At 53.9% G+C, this 18,808-nt stretch overlaps 1 protein-coding gene across 1 annotated transcript in view; it reads left to right on the plus strand.

The window, feature by feature from the left end:
• The window catches only part of CREB3L1 (cAMP responsive element binding protein 3 like 1), a 35,194-nt gene that overhangs the window by 2,921 nt on the left and 13,465 nt on the right, over positions 1 to 18,808 (plus strand). The window contains exon 2 of the mRNA XM_027579469.2: positions 16,439 to 16,667. Within this exon, the coding sequence (XP_027435270.1) occupies positions 16,439 to 16,667 (229 nt within the window). The remainder of the gene's footprint in view (positions 1 to 16,438; positions 16,668 to 18,808) is intronic.

Raw genomic sequence — 18,808 nt, forward strand, 5'->3', positions numbered from 1 at the left:
ACAGGCTATTCACTGTCCTGCTTAAAAATCCAGATGAAGGCCATAACGTCATGTGGAAAATGTGTTTGCTCTGTTGCTCCATGCAAAAAGCAAGAACCCAAAATTCTGATGCTCACCCTGGACACAACTCTGTAAGAAATACACATTTGCTTGGACAGAGACAGAATGAGTATGCAATTCAAGTCAAGTGTGCTTGGAGGGGTCAGGGATGCTTTCCTTTTACCTTCTATGAAGATACCTTCATGCTGTTCCCAGCTTATCCGTGTGATTCTCGGAGACACCCCTCAGGAGGGGCTGTGCTTCCTGCCAGATGTGCGGGACTTCTACTCCCTCCCCCTCCCCCCCCCCCCACAGTTCCTGATGTGACCCAGGGAGAGCCTTTGTCCCCTGTGTCCTGTGATCCTTCAGCCCCTGGGCAGCTATGAGAGAGGGTCTGGTGCTCAGGAACCTGGGATAAAGGACCAGAGGGAGAACAGGTTGCGTCTCCAGATAGAGATAGTAGGTCCATGTGCCTCTTGCTGCCTTCTGGCTAAGGAGAAGGGATGACTCTAGTTTCTCTAGAGAGAAATGGCTTTGGATCCCAGAGATGCCCCAACTGGGAGGGTGTGGGGAAGAGGAGGAGGAAGGGGAGTGCTATTTTCTCAGATGGGAGCAGCAGGAAGCTGCAAGGATGTTTACCTCCCAGCAGTTGGGGAGGCCAGGTGTGAGAATGACTAGGGCCCAGGGACCAGCCCAGGGGAAGGGAGGTGTGGGGGCTAAACCAGGCCCGCAGCCCAGCTTCTCTGGAGCTAAATAGGGAAACAGAGAACCACCACCACCACCACCACCACCACCACCACCACCACCACCACCCCCCCAGCCTTGGGGGATTAGGGAGATTAGAGAAGTATGTGCATTTGGGTGTTCCTATGTCTGTGTGTGGGCCTTTAACAGCCCCTAAAAGAGGAGGTGCGTGCGTGCGTGCGTGCGTGCGTGTGTGTGTGTGTGTGTGTGTGTGTGTGTGTGTGTGTTTCTCTTTAAATTCTCACCAACAGGAAAGAGGACCTAAGTAAGGGCCAAGGCACTCCGGTCTCAGAGTAGAACCCCCTAGAAAACGATCAATGGGGAAGCCAAAATCTCAGGGCTCCAACTCAGGAAGGGAAATCTCCCCAGACACCTGGTCCTCCTCCAAAACATTGAGTCTGTTTTGGGGCAGGGGTCTTTTGTTTTGTTTTTGCTTCCCCCACTGGGATACAGTGGGGGAAACTTGAGGCAGTTTATCTGTCATGTTTGCTGCGATATCCCCAGGGCCCAGTACAGTGCTTGACACAGAGTAGGCCTCAACCAAGGATGGCTAAATGGGCCTAGCCCAGACCTCACATGTTTTTAGGGAGGAGGAAAAAAGGGTCCTTTAGCCCCCAGCCATCAGGATCCTGCAGCCTGTACTGTCTCTGAGATTCAGGAAGGGATCGCCATGATTTCCAGTGAGTTGTCGTTGCCTTGAGCCATCCGCCTCCTATGGCAGGACCCCAGAGCCCCTGGACGAGGATAATGTATAATTAGTTGACCCACAGTAGATCTGAACTTGTGGCTTAGGCCTCATCTTTGAACATTAGCTCTAGGGCTTCCATCTTCCCCAGTCTTCTCTTGTTCAGGTTGCTCTGGGACTCCTGGATCCACATTCGCCCAGCTTCAAACGAAGTCTCTTTTAGTCCTGCCTTGGGGCCTTTGCCTGTGCTGTTCCTGACATCTAGAATGCTTTCCCTCCAGTTCTCTCCATCCCATTCTCTTTAGTGCAAATGCTACCTCTTGAGAGCAGTCTCCTGACCACCTCAAGTGGGACCCCCTCTCATTTTCTGTTTCAGCCCTTTGATGTCTTCATAGCCCTCATTCCAGTGTAGAGCTCTGTTACTGGCTTAGTGTCCATCTCCTCCACTGAGAAAGCAAGTTCCACGAGAATAGGGACCCTGTCGGTTCTGTTCATGCCATAAACCTAGCCCAGTGCTGTGGCTATTAAGCACCAAAATAGGTGCTTAATATAGTAAAACTCCGGGGTGCCTGGGTGGCTCAGTTGTTAAGCGTCTGCCTTTGGCTCAGGTCATGATCCCAGGGTCCTGGGATGGAGCCCCACATCGGGCTCCCTGCTCCGCGGGAAGCCTGCTTCTCCCTCTCCCACTCCCCCTGCTTGTGTTCCCTCTCTCCCTGTGTCTCTCTCTGTCAAGTAAATAAATAAGATCTTTAAATATATATATATATATATAGTAAAACTCCGTCATAAGAGAAGAAGCCAAGTCCAAAATTTTCAGTCCCGTAAAATGTGGAGTTATGTTATTTCAGGAGCAATGAAAAGCAGCGTTTTTCTGTTGGTCCATACTATCACAAAAAGCCCCAAAGTAGAGCTTGAGGGACCTTAACCACATGCAGCAGACCAAATTGAGAAAGCTCCAGAGAAGCACAATGCAGTCACTTCTTTACCAACCGCCCCGCCCCGAGATAAGAGTTTTGCCCACCTTTATTTGAGGTGGGTCCCAGGCAGAGGACAGAGCCAAGTTTGGGTTGCCTTGTAGTGGACTTTGCCCCATCAAGGATTTACTGTATTTGTTGAGAAAATTACTTCAGACTAGAGCAGTCCCTGGAAGGGAAGGGGAGAATGTTTTTTAAAAGACAGGCCTGAGCGTTCAACAAGTGTATTGCTCATTCCAGAAGGGGCCCTGGAGTTCTCAGGGTCCTGGCTTGGCCAGCCCTGAGGGTGATGGTGATGCTGGATTACACAAAAATGCTGTCTGTACCCCAAACTACGATGGGGTCCCTCTGGCTTCCCTGGACCAGCTGGGGCTTCGCTTGGTCGTTCTTCAGTACATGCATCCAGGCCTTTGACAAATGGGCATGGAAGGAGCCCCTTGCTGGTCACTATGCATAGAGACCTCAGCCACTGCCAGTGAGAGAGAGGCGAAGCTGTAGCAGCACCACGGGGCGCCCGAGGAGGAGCGTCCAGCAAGATGGAGGTCACAGAAGGTTTCTTAGAGGAGGTGACCTGGCACACGCCCTCCCTCATGGCCCCATCCTTATTAGCAAAGGAGTTGCTGGAAGGCACTGTCTCTTTTGAGCCTATAGAGGTATCAGTGTCCCCCGTGCAGATAAGAAAGCAGAGTTTGGAAAGGAGGCAGGGGTCCCATGGAGAGAGTCTAGTTGGGGAGATAACCATCTTCTCTCTCTTTCTCTCTGTCTCTCTCTGTCTCTCTCTGTCTCTCGTTCGGGTTTGCACTTTGCTCTCTAAGGCGAGGAAAGTTTGGACTCTCTGATATCAGAGGGGCCCCACCTTCATTCTCACCCACTGCCACCACTGGGGCACCATGGATGCCCGGAGCATTAGAAGCAGAGCCAGCATGTGGCCTGGCCTGTGAGAGCCGAGCAGAGGCCCCACGGCCCATCCCGTGCCCTGTCCTCAGACTCACTTTGGGATGCTGCTCCCCAGCCCACCTGGGAACTTGGACCTCCATTCTCTGTAGCTCCCAGGACTCCCCAGGAGGGTCTATTTATGCCTGGCCTGGCCTGGCTACTGTGCCAGGAGAAGAGAGGACCAAGGACACCCCCACCTTGTGTCTTCCCCTCCCCATACCATGTGCCTCCTGTAAATCCCGGTACAGAGGCCCTCCCAGAGCATCCCTTTCTGGGACCTGGCTTGCCCCCGAACCTCCCTCAAGAAACCAGCTCCAGATGCTGGAGAACAAGCTGTTCTTCTGGAAGTCTCTGCGCTCCAGGGGGCAGGATAGAGGAGGAAGATTTGGGTGGAGTTAAGTCAAGACCATGAGCATTGCTCTGGCTGGAACACTGTGTAACCCCCTCAAGCAGACGAGGGGAAGTCAGAATAAGTGGCAGGACCCTTGACCAGGATGAGGGAGAAGGTAAGAGTGGGGGCGTCTGGTTCAGGAGAGGCTGGGAGGCACAAGAGATGGTCCAGAACTCTGACTGTCACAGAAAATAGGTCAAAGGCATCGATTTCTTTGGAATGTCAGAGTCTGATCTCCATGACCTGGACATACCATATCACCAACAAGGTCAGCTTGACAAATAGGGCAATAATGGGCTTCCCTGCTTCCAGCTTCGCTGTGCCTCCTCTTCCAACTCTCCTGGGACTGAGCCCTCACCGCAGCTTCCTTGGCCCTTGGCCCTTGGTTCTCGGCCCAGGCGCCATTTCACCCATCCCAGAGAGGCTGACACATCTGGGCTGGGCTGTGTGGTCCAGCATAACAGCTGGACAGCAGCAGCTGTCCCCCTTTTCCCCTTCCAAAAGGAAAACAAAAATGAAAGCAGCAGAGGAATAAGGCAGGCTCTTCAGGCCCTCACGGAGAGCCAGGAGGCAGTTTTAAAGCAGCCATTGAGAGGACCTGCTTCAGAGGCAGGCAGGCCTGAGCCTTTGCCCATTGTGTGCCCCTCTGCCTGGACTGTCCTCACTTCTCACCCCATTTCCCAAAACTCACTGTGTGCCCTCGGGCAAATCACTTCCCTCCTCTGGGCCTTGGCTTCCTCACTGCTGAACTAGACTGAGAATTCTTTGAGAGCAGGAACGTCAGACAATTATTTTTATCTGTTGCCTAGTTATAGCTATAGGGACTGAGTGCTGAGGAAATGCTTATTTATTGGATGGATGGATGGATGGATGGATGGATGGATGGATGGATAGGTAGAAGGAAGGAAAACAAGGAAGGAGTGGAGAGGGGTGATGGATGGATAGACGGGTAGATGAACAGGTAGTGGAAGAAAGGACACTTCCACACTTCCAACTTTAATGATACTTCTTTTTAAAGTGGATTTTATTTTTTATTGAAATAGTGAATTTTAACCTAAATTCCACATCTACCTTTCTTTTTTTTTTTTTTTAAAGATTTATTTATTTATTTTGAGAGAGTGAGAATGAGAGAGAGAGAGTACATGAGAGCGGGAAGGGTTAGAGGGAGAAGCAGGCCCCTCGCCGAGCAGGGAGCCCGATGCGGGACTCGATCCCGGGACTCCAGGATCATGACCTGAGCCGAAGGCAGTCGCTCAACCAACTGAGCCACCCAGGCACCCTCCACATCTACCTTTCAATTTACCATACTAGCCTTTTGCATCATAAAAGAATATATACGGTGCATGCATATGAATTATAAAGTATAATAAAATAGATACATGTGTACTCACTAGCCCCATTGAAGATCTAGGCCCAGCTCTGAATATCTCGGTCTCTCAAAGCCGCATGAGTTTGGGAGAGAGGTGTGCTAGGGACCCAGAATCCACTCCACTCTGGGCAAATTCTGAACAGGAATGTCCTGAGACCTGGTGCCTACTCCCAGACCCAACCTGAGCAGACAGCGAGTCCACAGGTCAGGTAGCTAATACCTCAAAAACATACCAGAGGTGGGGTGTGGTGGCCATTAGTGGTCTCCTCTAACGGCTCAGACCTGGGAGCAAATCTTGGCTCTCACCATTTGTCATCTGTGTGAACTTGGACAGTTGCCTGAACCTCTCCCAGCTGATTTTCCTCATCCACAAAGTATGACCATAGAACATAGGGTTCTTATGAGGATTCAGTTAGATAAGGCCTAGCACAGTGCCTGGCACCTAGTAAGGCCTCCATAAATCATAGTTATTGCCACTTGTTTTATTTTGATTATTGGTGTCACGGCCTGAAGGGAAGGTCCCCAGCATTGGCCAGTCCTTGGAGGAAGGTCCCACCTTCTCCATCCCTTTCATGGGCCCTGGTTGTAGAGATTTTATTTCCCTATCTGTCTGACCTCTTGGGAACTGGAAGGCTTTTTTGAGTAAAGACAAAAGATGCCAGACCCCCTTCTCAAGGCTTTTTCTGGGCTTCAGGAAGGGGATGGCCAGGGATGAGCTACATTGGGGCCCCAAATGGGGACCCATTTGCATGGAATTTGGGGCCATAGTTTGTACCTGGCTCTGTACTAGGTGTTGAGAATGGTGCAGCAGAAAATCAACCATTCCTTCAACAACCAGTGTTGTCATGTTTGCTTAAGAGCACGAGCTCTGCATTCAGAGCTTGGGTTCAAATCCTGATTCAACCTCTTGCTAAATGAATGAACCTGGGAAAGCTACTCAACTTCTCTGTGCCTCAGTTTCCTCAACTTTAAATGAGGGTACTACCTTATCTTCTGAAAGTTAAATGAGATACTACATGGAAGGAGCTACAACAGTGCCTGGGACATAAACATTAGCTATTACTATTATTATTTTCATTATTAGGCATACTATATGCTAGGCCCTGTGTAAGGCCCAGCAGAGGGTTCAAGGATGAACTCCATACTGCATCCTACCCTCAAGGAGATAAAAGTTCAGAAGGAGAGATGGGTCTCATTGTGCCTACTTAGAGTTCAAGGCATGATACTGACCAGCAACCCAACAATCTATAAGTGCTATAGCGGTTCAAGAGGGACATCAGGTGGTACAGGTGGGCGACCAAGGAAGGCTTCCTAGTGGAAGTGGCATTTTAGTTGGGCCTTAAGGGCTGATAGGAGTTGGAATGAAGAGATAAAGGGCAAAGGCATTCCAGACACAAGGAATGGTATAAGCAAAGGCCCTGGGGCAATGGAGCTCACAGCAGTTTTGAGGAGCTGGGAGTGGTCATCCAACTAGGATGGAGGGAAGAGAAAGATGAGGGTCTCCAACTACAGTGGTAAGTTGAGATGCATGTATAACAGACCTTGAATGTCATGCTTAGGAGCTGGGAGTTTTTTCATCAGGCAGGAGGGAGCCAATGATAGTTCTGAGCTGCACAAAGTCGTGGTCCCCGCAACTCTGAACTGTCTCAGTGCTAGGAGGTCTAGGGTTCATTAGGAATCTGCTGTCAGCCTGCCTGGATGCTGAGGGACCCTCCCCAAAGGGAGAGAGAACTGTGGGCCCTCCCTGAGTCCAGAGCAGCCTGAGGCAGTAGCTAAGCCCAGGTCCCTTCTCTTCTCTGACTCCTACCCTGTGCCCTGATGTGACTCTCACACTGGGCCAGGAGTACCAGTTCCCATCAGGCTCTTTTCATCCCCAACCCTCAGGCCAGGCTGACCTGGAGAGGCCCAAGGCAACTCCACCCTTGCAAAGGAACAGGCTTCCCTCTTCAGGGCTGAGAGCTCCAGCCTGAACTGTGTCCTTCCTCCTGGCCCAACCCCAGGGCCCTAACGGGGTTCCCCCACCCCTCCTACAGCTCAGGACCCTCCACTCTCAGGCAAGGCATGTTCCTGTAGGGCCCTGGGGGTCTAGAAGGATCTGAGCCCTCCTTCTGAGGCCAACCCAGCCTGGCACCCTCACCTCCTTGGCCCTCCCACCCATCTAGCTGGGATAAGATGCCCAGAGCCCCTTTCATCATCCTCCCAGAGAAGAGGCCCAGCCCTGCCCTCCGCTGCCCCAAGGCCTTCACCCCTTCCTCTCCCAGAGCTGCAAATCAGTTCCACATTTGGGATCTGGCATGTACTATCTGCTCAGAACTTACCCCTCCCAGTTAGCTCAGGCTCCCATCTCCCCCCACCCCACATGGTCAGCCCATGGGGTCTGCAGAAGGGGAAGGGCTCCTGCCTTCAGTGACCTCTTCAGAGGTCTGAGAGGGAGCCAGACTGCAGCCGGGTACCAGAGGGACCATGGACAGGAGGCCCTCCCAAGGAGAGATGAAAGAGAAAGGGTAGAGGGGGTGGGGCGAAGGCAGAGCTTGAGCAAGCATATGAGGGGATGAGGGGTTGGGGGTGGTGAGGGAAGGAGCGAGGTAGTTCCCAGCTCAGCACATTCCTGAGACATCTGGATGTGCTGGAAGAGCCCCAGCTGGCCCGCACGGCTGTAGCTCCAGCTTCTCTACTCTGTGATGTCAGGACCCAGCACTCCCCCCTCCTTGCAGAGTCCCGCTGGCCTAAGGTCCACCTTGGGGCTGAGTGCGGGGGTCTCCTCCCCAGACCCTTCATCCTCAGTGAGCAAGAACGAGGCCGCTGAGGCCCTGGAGGAAACACCTGCCCCAGAGGAGGGCCTGGGCATGGTGGTAGGAAGCCCACACCAAAGATCCAGGGGTTTGCCCATGCGGCTGACTCAAGGAGATTCCTCTTTGAGGCTGATGCCAATCCCTCCCTTCTCCTTGGAAGGGAGATCGAGACAGAGGAAAGACTCTGGAAATGGCCGCTTCCCTCAAGCTGTGTGATCCTGAGCAAGTCCCCTCCCTTCCCTGGCTCTCCGTTTTCCTCTCTGTAATAATAATAATAGTAATAATACCAGCTCCAGGTCAGTGAGACCCTTCCACGCGTCCGGCATTGTGTCAAGCACTTCACAAATGTCATCCTTTATTGAAACCTCACAGCCAACGTAGTAGTTAGAGATCAGTACCCCTATTTTAGAGCCAAGACTGGGACTCGGAGAGGTTAAGAACGTTGCCCAAGGCTACACAGTAGGTAGCAGAGCCAGGATTAGAACTGGATCATCTGTCTGCCTCCCTTGCTCTTAACCATTGAAGTACATTGCCTCTGTCAATAAAAGGGGACGGACCCAGTGATGCCAGAATTCTTTTCAGCTCAAAAATGGTGATGATTTTTTTTGGCTGTCGTGGGGCTCTTCAAGAAGGGCAGGGGCAGGCATTAGTCACACACTGGGTGGGGGGAGGAGAACAGAGGCAGCTGGCTTTGAAGCATCTGATGGGTCAGGAGTCTTTGGAGGTCCCCTCCCTTGGAGTCCCAGTGAGGTCCAAACCCCTGAGGCTAGAGCACAGCCTGATCCCCAGCCGAACCCAGGGGTCCCACACCTTTCCTGAAGGAAAGGAGTAAATACGGAGAGAGAATGCAGCTTCTTCCAAAAATAAAACCTGAGGACAACTCAGACAGGCCGGGACAGCTGAGGAAGCCAGAGGCCGAACCCTGAGTGCACTGGAGAGAGGGAAGAGGCCAAGGGAATTCCAGCCAGAGCCGGGTGGCAGGCTCCAGCTGAGGAGGGCCTTCCAGCTGGCCAGGGTCCGGGAGAGCGGCTTGGCTGGGTGGCCACGGGGCTCTGTTGCTACTCTTGGGCCTAGTCAAACCCTGGGGGCAGCTGCTACAGCACTGAGGGGGGGTGGGGGGACTGTGGTCCCCAGGAACTGGTCTGTCTGGGGCTTAAGAACAAAAAGACCTTGGGAAAGAACAACCTGGGTACAATAGGCCCCACTAGGGAGGAGCTGAGGGAAGGAGGCCAGGAGCATGGAAACAGTGCCCCGAGCAGGAGCAAGCTGGCATGGAAGCAGAATTCAGGGCAGTCATTCCTGGAGGCTCAGCCGCAGAAGAAAGGCCTCAGTCCACTAACTCACTGGCACATTCCTTCATTTACCCACTCATTCAGTCCATCAGGCAGTCACTCGGCAAACACCTGAGCACCTACCATGTGCTGGGGCCAATGCTAGGCTTTGGAGATACACATGAGAACTGAACACAGCAAGACATAGAGGCAATATGGCTGGAGCATCTCAGGCTCTACTAAGGCACTTGGAAACTATCCTGAGGGCAGTAGGGAGTCATCGATAGATACTGAGGAGGAGAGTCACATAGTCATATTGTGTTAGAAGATTCCTCTTAATGGAAGGTGGAGAATGCTCCGGAGACCGATCAGAGTTCAAGCCTTTAGATTTAGCTTCACCAGTGGGGTATTTCACACCGCTAGTCAGAAAGTCTTTTGTGAGCAGGAATTGGGCTTTGTTCATCTCTATATCCACAGGCCTGGGCACGCAGTAGGTGCTTAGTAAATACTGAACGAATACATAAGTGATGAATAAATGGCTGTGATTAGATGCCCTTATTCTCCAGAGGTCCCCAGTGCCAGCCCTGGCACTTAGTCTTCAGTGTCCTGAGCTGTCCCACAGGGATCCTCTGGCCACCATGTACGGACCGACATCTTCAGCAGCCAAACTGTGGGCTGCTGGGCCCTCAGTGGTGCCAGTCACAGCTAATCCCAGCCCTGGGCGACGGCATTCACTGCCGCCGCTTCCTCCTGCCCAGACAGTACCTGGCACTAACCCCAGGGTTGGGCCACAATACATGGCCGCCTGGTTGGAAGATGCCAGGGGCTGGCCAGGAACCTGCAGGCCAGCTCTCCACTTTCCTGAGGGATCTGTGGCCTGGCTAGGGAAGGGTTACCAGTGTCAGGAGAGGGAAGTAGAGAGCCAGACCAACAGGGCTGGGGGCTATGGAGAACGCGCATGCCCTCCCCAGGCCCTGCAGCGCATGGAAGGAGCCTGTGGTGGGTGCCAGCCTGCGTGTTCCACTCTGCCTTCCTTTCTCCAGCACACGCTCGGAAAAGCTCAAGTCCCCGTGTCATCCCCTCCTCCAGTCCCAGCCCCCGGCGAGCCTGGGACTCCCAAAGCTCCCTCGCCGGGGGGTCATATGACTCAGGCATGTGGGTTGGCGCAGTCAGCATTTAGTTCTGTGGTGGTGTGACATGTTGTGTGTGTTCAAGTGAGAGGGTGCAGGGCCGTGTCTAACCATCTCTGGGGTGGCTGCACATTTGTGTGTGTGTGTCCAGGAGAATGTGTGTCCATCTGATCACACCTGAGGAGGGTGTCCTTGTTGGGGCTGTGTTTAGTGCCTACCGGTGTCAGCCTAGGGGAGCCCCTGAGCGAGTGTGTGCCAGGCTGTATGTGGAATGTGTCCGTGGATGTGGATCTCACGTTGTGTGCTATCAGAAAAGTGGTGTTTCCCCATGGAAGAAGGAACCTCGCAGCCCATGTCTGTGTAGTGCACGCACACATATGCACACACACAGAGAGGCGCAGTTCTGCTTACTTGGACTTGGGCTCCGTGGTGAATAGTTTGGTAGGGGGAAAATATGAAACCTCAGCAGCTGCCTTCCCTGGGCCTGTGGGGAATGGGGGATGAGAGTGAGGTTGGAGGTTGGAACAGTGTGCCCCCCTTAACCCCCATGCCCTTGCCAGGAAGGTTCAGGGACTGGCTCCAGGGACCGGAGGACTGGCTCCAGGGACCGGAGAACTGGCTCCATCCCTTCCCAGTCCCCAGGGAGGCCAGGACAGAGGAAAAGAGCCCACTCTCTGAAGACTAGTTCACTGCACCCTGTCCCTGTCTGCCACCCCTGCCCCAGTAGGAACACGGTCTATAACAGATGGGGTAACTGAGACCTGGCCAGGAGACACCACCTGCCCCTGCCCAGGTCTGCCCCAGAGCACAGCTGGATCTTGAACTGGGGCCTCCAGAGTCTGAGCCCAGGGCCTTTTTCCCTTCACAGGACAACCTCTGATTCTGGCTCTGGGAAGGGGGGCCCCAAATGCCTGGATGGTGATGCTTAAGAACAGGGAGGGCCTGACAACCGAATACCCAGGGGCCCCCTTCCCCTCCCCTAAGTCCCTCCTTGTCTCCCTTGAGCCTACCCCTCCCCCCACACACACATATCCACACACTCAGGGCACAGCACTGACTCAGACTCGTGGCCCTTCAGCTTGAAACGGGGTCGATTTTCTAGTGACCACGAAGCAAGTAACCGTCCCGGAATGTATGGGTCAGTATGGGGGGGAGGGGGGCATGTGGCCCAGTCTGTGGGGGAGGGAAGGAAATGTGAGAGGACTCTCCTCCCATCTCTCCCCAGAGCTCACCCTCGGAAGGAATGTCTGGGCTCGGGATTTCCCCCCCCCCCAACTCCTTATCCCACAGCTCAGCCTGGACCCACTCTGGTCTCCTCCCTCCTTTCCCCAAGCACAGACTGAATCAGCGCGTGCGAGGGGAGAGGCAGAAGTCAGGGCCCGGGGTGCACGCGCCGTGGGGCTAGGGGCGGAGGGAAGGGGGCGCTCTGAGGCTGCCCCAGGTCCGGGGAGAACTTTCTCCCACACACCCTCTCAGACAGCTGCACTCCCAGAGCTTTTCCCTCTCTCTGCATTGATCCCAGGGGAGAAATTACGGGAGGGGAACTGAGAGGAGCTTCAGATGGTCCTGTTACCGCCCCAGAAGCGTTCCCACTCCCCGCACGACTAAGGACCCGCTGCCCCGTCACTGCGCCCTGTGGTAGGACTGTTCGCAGAGGGACGGAAGGAGCTGAGCTGGAAGAGCCGCCAGGGGACATAAGAATTGCGGCTCAGCTCCCCCGGCGAGCCGGGGAAGTCCGAAGAGACCCTCCCTCTCCACTTCCCCCCGCTTGCTCGGGGGCCCTGCAACTCATAAGGGTCTTGGGACTGCGTGGGGCTGCCGGCCCCCTGGAGGCTCCAGGGGGCCGTCCGTGCCTCTGCCGCAGAAAAGGACATACACCCGGACCTAGCGCTCCAGGCCCTTCCCACGCCCCCGCGGTCAGTGAAGCGCAGAACCCTCCTCGCTCGCGCCCCGCCGCGGCCGCCGCCCGCTGCCCGCAGCCCGCAGCCTCCTCCCATTGGCCAGGAGCTCCGCGGGTCCCACCAATGAGCAGGCCGGACTCCGGCGCGGGGCCGCCCCACGGCGCGCAGGCGTTAACCTCTGGCGGGCCGCGAGCGGCTGGTGGGACCGGTCCTCCTTTACATTTAAAGGGCAGGCTGCTGAGCCCGGGCTCCGGGAGCGGGTGCCGCAGGAGGGGTGTGCGCGGGGCGGGACGGGGCGGGGCCGGGCCGGGCCGGGCGGGGGCCGGGGGGGACTTGCGAGCAGCAGAGTCCGAGACCTCTCCGATAGAGAGAGAAAGAGAGAGAGAGGAGAGGAGAGCCGGGGCTAACTGCGCGTGGCCTCCGAGAAGGAGCTTATATTGGCATGACTGTAGGAAAAAGTCTTTAACGAGGAGGGAAACAAATCATAATATTTCCTTCCCTGGCTTCCCATCCCGGTTGCCTGGCAAGGCACCCCAGAAGGCTCACCAGCCCCATGGAACCATATCCCCCTGTGAACGTTGACCCACGACCCCCTGCTGTTTATAGATTTGATAAGGGAAATCTGTGTTCTAAGGTGGCCCACAAAGCCAGCTAGGGAATCCCAGTCCTGGCCCCAGGGCCGGTCGAGGTTTTCCCTCCTGCCCCGCCTGCCCGGCGCGGGAAAGTGCCACATACACGGAAGTAAAAGTGTATAAATTACCCCCTTTGTGCTCGGGCACAGACCTTTGGAGATCATTCTCCTCTGAGCCCGCCCGCGTTAAATAAACCTCCTATCCTCCAAGATCTCCGAGTGCCGCTTGGTTCTTCTGTCAGACGATCCAGTCCAGGTTCCGTAACAGATTAACCCCCCCTTCCTCCCCCGGGGCAATCATTTCCTTCGGATAGTCTTGAAACCTCAGCTTTTAGTGTGTGAACTGGAGGTAGAGCTGGGTGTGGTTGGGGGGGAACGTGGGCATGCTGGAGCTGAGGAGGCCTGAGATCCCCAGAGTGGGCTTTCGAAGGTTGGGGGCGGGTGGGTATCATGGAAGAAGTGAGAGGACAACAAGAAGGCGACCCCCATTCCTGTGCAGCCTCAGAGCTTCAGAGGACCTCTCCCTCAACATCACCAACTCACTGTGTGACCCTGGGTTGGCCACTTTCCCTCTCTGGACCTTGGTTTCTTCATTAGGAAATGGGGTGAGAGGAACAAGAGTGAGGACCATGGGCTTTCTCCCTTCTGTCTCTAATGTGATGATATAAACCAGCTATAACTGAGCTGCTTTGAGAAGCCAGGCACCAGATAGAAATCAGGCTACAAAACTCTGAAGGGAGTCCCTTCTGGCCTGCTTCCGTGAGCAGGAGGTTAGCCTGGAGGTGATGAGACATGCCCACCATTGCCAATGGGAGTCCGATCAGCACACAAGGAAGCCCTGAGCAAAGAGGACTTTGCTGAGTGTCCTCCACCCCCACCCTGCCTGCCCCTTGGCCGCCCTCCCCTTCCACTTGGCTCCCACCCTCTGGAAGCTCCATCCTGCTGGGCCTTGGCTGCCGTTTCCAGCAGGTGGGGGCTGCTCACAAAAGGGGGCCAGCTGAGCTCCCTGAGCAGGTTTCTGTGGGCACCCCGAAAGGGGTCTCTTAGAAGGACCTGGCTCAGCTGCCTGGAGTTAAGGCCTTCAGGGACCCCAGCCCAGACTGGAGGAAGCATTTCTCCTCTCCCAGGCCCCAGGAAAGGGCTTGGCAAACCCTTATCGCCTGAGAAGCAGCTGCTGGAGGAATACCTTAGCGGCTGACTCACTGCCCTCCTGCCTCACAACACCCTCCCACTGGGCCCCACACCAGGCCTCTGAGAGACCCTGAGAGAGAGAGCAGGGGCAAAGCGCCCCCAGCTGGGCTGGCCCAGGCCCTGCCTGGGGCTGGCTGGATGATTGGGGGGGGGTACCCTGTAAATGGCCTTAGTGTGGGATCACAGTTATTTTTAGAGACGTGTTTAGTAGTACTAGTATCTCCTGGTACTGCCTCACCCCAGGCACTGATGAACAATTGATATGCTGATGGCATTGCCCTCTGGGGTACAAGGCCATGTCCCTGCAACAATAGTTATCACGGGCCGGCTGTTGGGATCCAGCCAGGGAACAAGATATAGATCCCGCCTCAGTGAGTTTTCAGCCTGGTCAACAGGCAATTCTTGCACAGAGGAATGTCGCCTGCAGTTGGGGAAGGACTGGGCAATGAGGGGTTGTGGACGCTTCCCTGTTGTACTTGGCTGTCCTGGGCCTCAGTTTCCCTATATGTCAAGTGCGGATATGCAACTTCCTTATCTCATTGGGTAATCATGAGGATTAACCAAAATCGTGCATATGAAAGCACTCTGGAAGGTTAAAATCACAGTAAAAATGTAGGGTACGTGATAAGTTCTGGCAAACTGGGGAAAGGGGAAGAGAGTACCTGAGTCAATGGGTTTCTGCATTTATTTTGTCCTTGATTCTTTGATCATTCTTCAGCTCAACTCAGCTCAGGCCCAGAGTTTGGCTTTGAGTAGCTGCAGTTTTTATACTAATAATAGCTAACAACCATTGAGTACTCACTACATACTGTAGGCACCATTCTGCTACATGCATTAATGTGTGTGTGTGTTCTATGTATAAGTGGTATATGAACTTCACTCACTTTACCCTCATAATCCTATAAGGTGAGTATTAAGCACCTAACAAATATTTGATCTTCATGACAACACGATGAAGTAGGAACTATTATTTCCCCTTTGCAGATAGGGAAACTGAGGCACAGGGAAGTGAAATATTCTGAAGCTTGTTCTCAGAGGGCTTTTCTGTTCACCCCTTCAGGACTGGGGCAGGCTTTGAGTATTCCATGCGAGAAAGGGCCACCAGCTCCGACCCTGAAGCAATCAATCCCCCAGAAGCCAGTCATTAACCATTCACCAGGTTGGACTCCAGGACCTGAAGCAACCCCCCCCTCCCACCATCTCTTCCAACCCACCAGCAAATGCATTCAGTCAGTACATGTTTATAATTCTACAGAGAGAAAAAAATAAGCACCTACTATGTACTAGCTACTGGGGGCTTTATTAATAATAAGACACAATGTTTGTTGAGTATTATGTACCCAGGGCCATCCTCATAACAGTCCTGACAGAAACTATTTCATCCTCACTGTGCAAAGGAGGAAATGAAGCAGACAGAGGTTAATTAACTTTCCCAAGATCTCAGAGACGAATATTTTTCAAACTTTTTTGTTTCTAAGAAATATATTTTACTTCATTACTGAGTCCACACACACACACAACTGGGACGAAAACCTCACCAGGTATTTAATTTCACTATGTGAAGTGCAGTCTGGTATTTTCTACTCTTATTTTTTTTTTTTTTTTTTTTACTTTTTCTTAAATCGTGGTTGTGACCTACTAGATTGATTTCACAAGCCATTAATGAGTCACCACCCACAGTTTCATCAGCACTGAGTCATAGCTGAAAGTATCAAGGTCAGGATTTGAACCCAAGTAACATGGCTTCAGAGCCTAATCTCTTGGCATAAAGAACGTCTTCGAAAGCGGAGAGTCTGGAAGCATGAGAACAGGTGAGGACTGTGCTAATGAGGGGAGGAGAAGCCTTGATAATCCCACCTCCTTGCACTCGAGCAACAGACACCAAAGTCACCAGTATTGCCTTTGGGATGTGAACTTGCTGGCATCGACACACACTCTTTACTTAGTCTTCCCATGAAGTAGGGCAGGCAGAAAAACAGACTCAGGAGGTCTGAGTGATTGAACCAAGGTCACAGAGCCAGAACGAGAGCCTGGTAGTCTGTCGCCTGGTCCAGGGATGCTCTTGCGCCCTCCGCAGCTCACCTTGAGGATGATGACAGTGAGGCTGGAGATGGCAGTGGGGTGGGGGTGGGGGGGTGGGGGGAGAGGCGGCGCGGGGGGGTGGGGGTTTGGACAGCAGTGCTGGTCATGATAGAAATGATAATAGTTGGTCCTGGGGATATGGGTAGTGGGGAGGGTGGTGGCGTTAATGATGGTGGGAAGAATAATGGAGAGGTTACAGTGACAGTGGCGGTGGTGGCAGGCCTGGGAGCCCCACCACAGCAGCATCTGCACTCCCTTCCCAAGTTCAGCTGACCGCCCCCATGCCCCTCCTCCTTCCCTAGCACTTCCCGGAGCACCTGGACCACTTTGCGGAGAACATGGAGGACTTCTCCAACGATCTGTTCAGCAGTTTCTTTGATGACCCCGTGCTGGACGAGAAGAGCCCTCTACTGGACATGGAACTGGACTCCCCCACACCAGGCATCCAGGCTGAGCACAGCTACTCCCTGAGTGGTGACTCGGCGCCTCAGAGCCCCCTTGTGCCCATCAAGATGGAGGACACCACCCAAGGTAAGGGTAGAAGAACCCAGGGACAGCCCAGACCCAGAAGGCCCAGGAAGGTGTGATATGAGAGAGAACAAAAAGACAGGAGGCAGCACTCCTCTTAAGAGGTGTTTGGGGTGACTCCTCGAGAGTCCCTGGGCATCTCAGCCTGCAGTGCTCCCCCTCTGGTCCCTCAAAAGCTTCTTCCCCTCCTCAGAAAAATGAGGCTTCAGGAAAGCCAAGTGGTTTAGGTCACACACACAGTAAAATGCTTGGTAAGGACTTGGGAGCAAGCAAGCGCCTTGATGCTAAACCGCACACCCTTGCCACCACCACATTGGCCAGCCTCGAGGGCCAGCAGGGGTACTGGGCGTGGACCCAAACAGGCTTTGCTGTGCATCCTGAGGTATCACCTCCACTAGCTGCCGTGTGATCTTGAGCAAGTTGCTTAATCTCCCTGGCCCATTTCCTCAATTATAAAATGAAGATAATATATGTGTCATAGGAATTCTGGCCAGGATTTTTAAATCTATACATAAAGTACCCAGTTCAGTGCCCAGCACATAATATATAAGAAGAATTAGTGGCTATTTTCATTGTGCATATAAAAGTCCTGTTAATACTCTAGTGGCTAGCACAATGAACAGTATTTTTAATTCCTCTTTTCTCTTCAGAGGACAGTGATCTTGAATGAGTTTCTTGATATTCTCATCTATTAAATGGGAAGAATAATAGTGCCTGCCCCATAGAATTATTGGGAGGGATGAAAGAAGTCATATGTAGCAAGGGCTGAGAGCCTCACTCAGTTCAACAACTGTGTGCTGCTTCTGAGGGTCTTTGAGATTCCCCGGGGCAGAGCTGGGACTCTGCACCCTACCCTGCTCACCCCTGTGAGGGCAGGGACACTGTCTGGGGTTTAAATGGCTTCAGGGCTGGGGCTGCAGAGGTCTTAGCTTCCCTGCATGCCCTGGCCTCTCAGCCAAGCTTCTGGAAGTCACATCCGCGTGTCCTCAGGCCTCACCCTGGGGAAGGGCAGGCAGCATGTGGGGTGGACCCCCTCCCATGGTAGGTTGTCCATCCACCCGCACTGGGCCAGCCCAGCAGCTCCTCAGCCACCCCAAGTCTATTTTTAGAGCAATTTGTCTGTGGGCCCTTTGCAGGGGCAGCTTCCCGGAGCCCAGACAGCTGGCCCTGTAATTTGGGAAGATTGTGGATGTTCCTGGAGCCCTGGGGCAGCCTGTGGCCCAGAGCTGGGGCGCTCAGGCTCCCAGCAGGGTGGGGCCTCATCTCTGAGGTGGGACCAGGCACCACTGACCCCCTCTCTCTACCCACAGCTGGCCCCAAAGGCCAGAGCGCCCTGGCCCTTCCCTTGCATATTGGCTCCCCAGACCCCCGCCTCACCTCACCACTGCCTGGGGCTTGCAGGGCTGACTTGGGGTGCAGGACTGTAGGCACCCATCAGGAAAAGGGGTGATGCTTGCCAGCCCTGTGGCCCAGGTGAGGCCAGGAGCCTCACTAAGAAGGCAGGAAGTGGACACTGCCCTGGGAAACCTGAACATCACACCTCACGACCCACATGCCCTTCCCACCCCCACCTCCTCACACACACACCCCCACCCCCACCCCATCACCAGGTCCTGTGGATTCTCCCTTCTGAATTTGTCTCCAGTATGTCCCTTCCTCTCCATCCCCACTGTCACTTCCTTTGCTCAGACTTCATCTTCTCTCGGTGGACTGTCACCAGCCTCCTGCGAGTCTCCCTGCCTCCACCTTGCCTGCAGTCAGGCCTGTCTCCACACGCACACAACATGATTTTTTTCGACATTACAAATCTGAGCGTGCTTAAAACACTTCAGTGCTTCCCCCATTACCTTTAGGACAGAGTCGCAGCTGTGAGCCCAGTCTCCAAGGCCACACTACCCCTGCTGGCCTCTCTGGGCCCACCTTCCCCCTCCCTCTGCATTTCAGCGGCACTAAAACTGCTTGCGACTCTCACCAGGTCCCCCACCGCCTAGCACTGTGCTCAGCAAATGTTCACTGAATAGCGGTCATTGTGTTAACAATAGCTAGCTTTTACAGATGAAGAAGCTAAGGCTCAGAGAGGTTAAGCAACTTACCTAAGGTCACACAGCCAGTCAGGAGGGGTCCAGATCTGTTGTCCACACCTG

This window comes from Zalophus californianus, chromosome 11 (genome assembly GCF_009762305.2).
Source record: "Zalophus californianus isolate mZalCal1 chromosome 11, mZalCal1.pri.v2, whole genome shotgun sequence".
In the NCBI taxonomy this organism is placed as follows: domain Eukaryota; kingdom Metazoa; phylum Chordata; class Mammalia; order Carnivora; family Otariidae; genus Zalophus; species Zalophus californianus.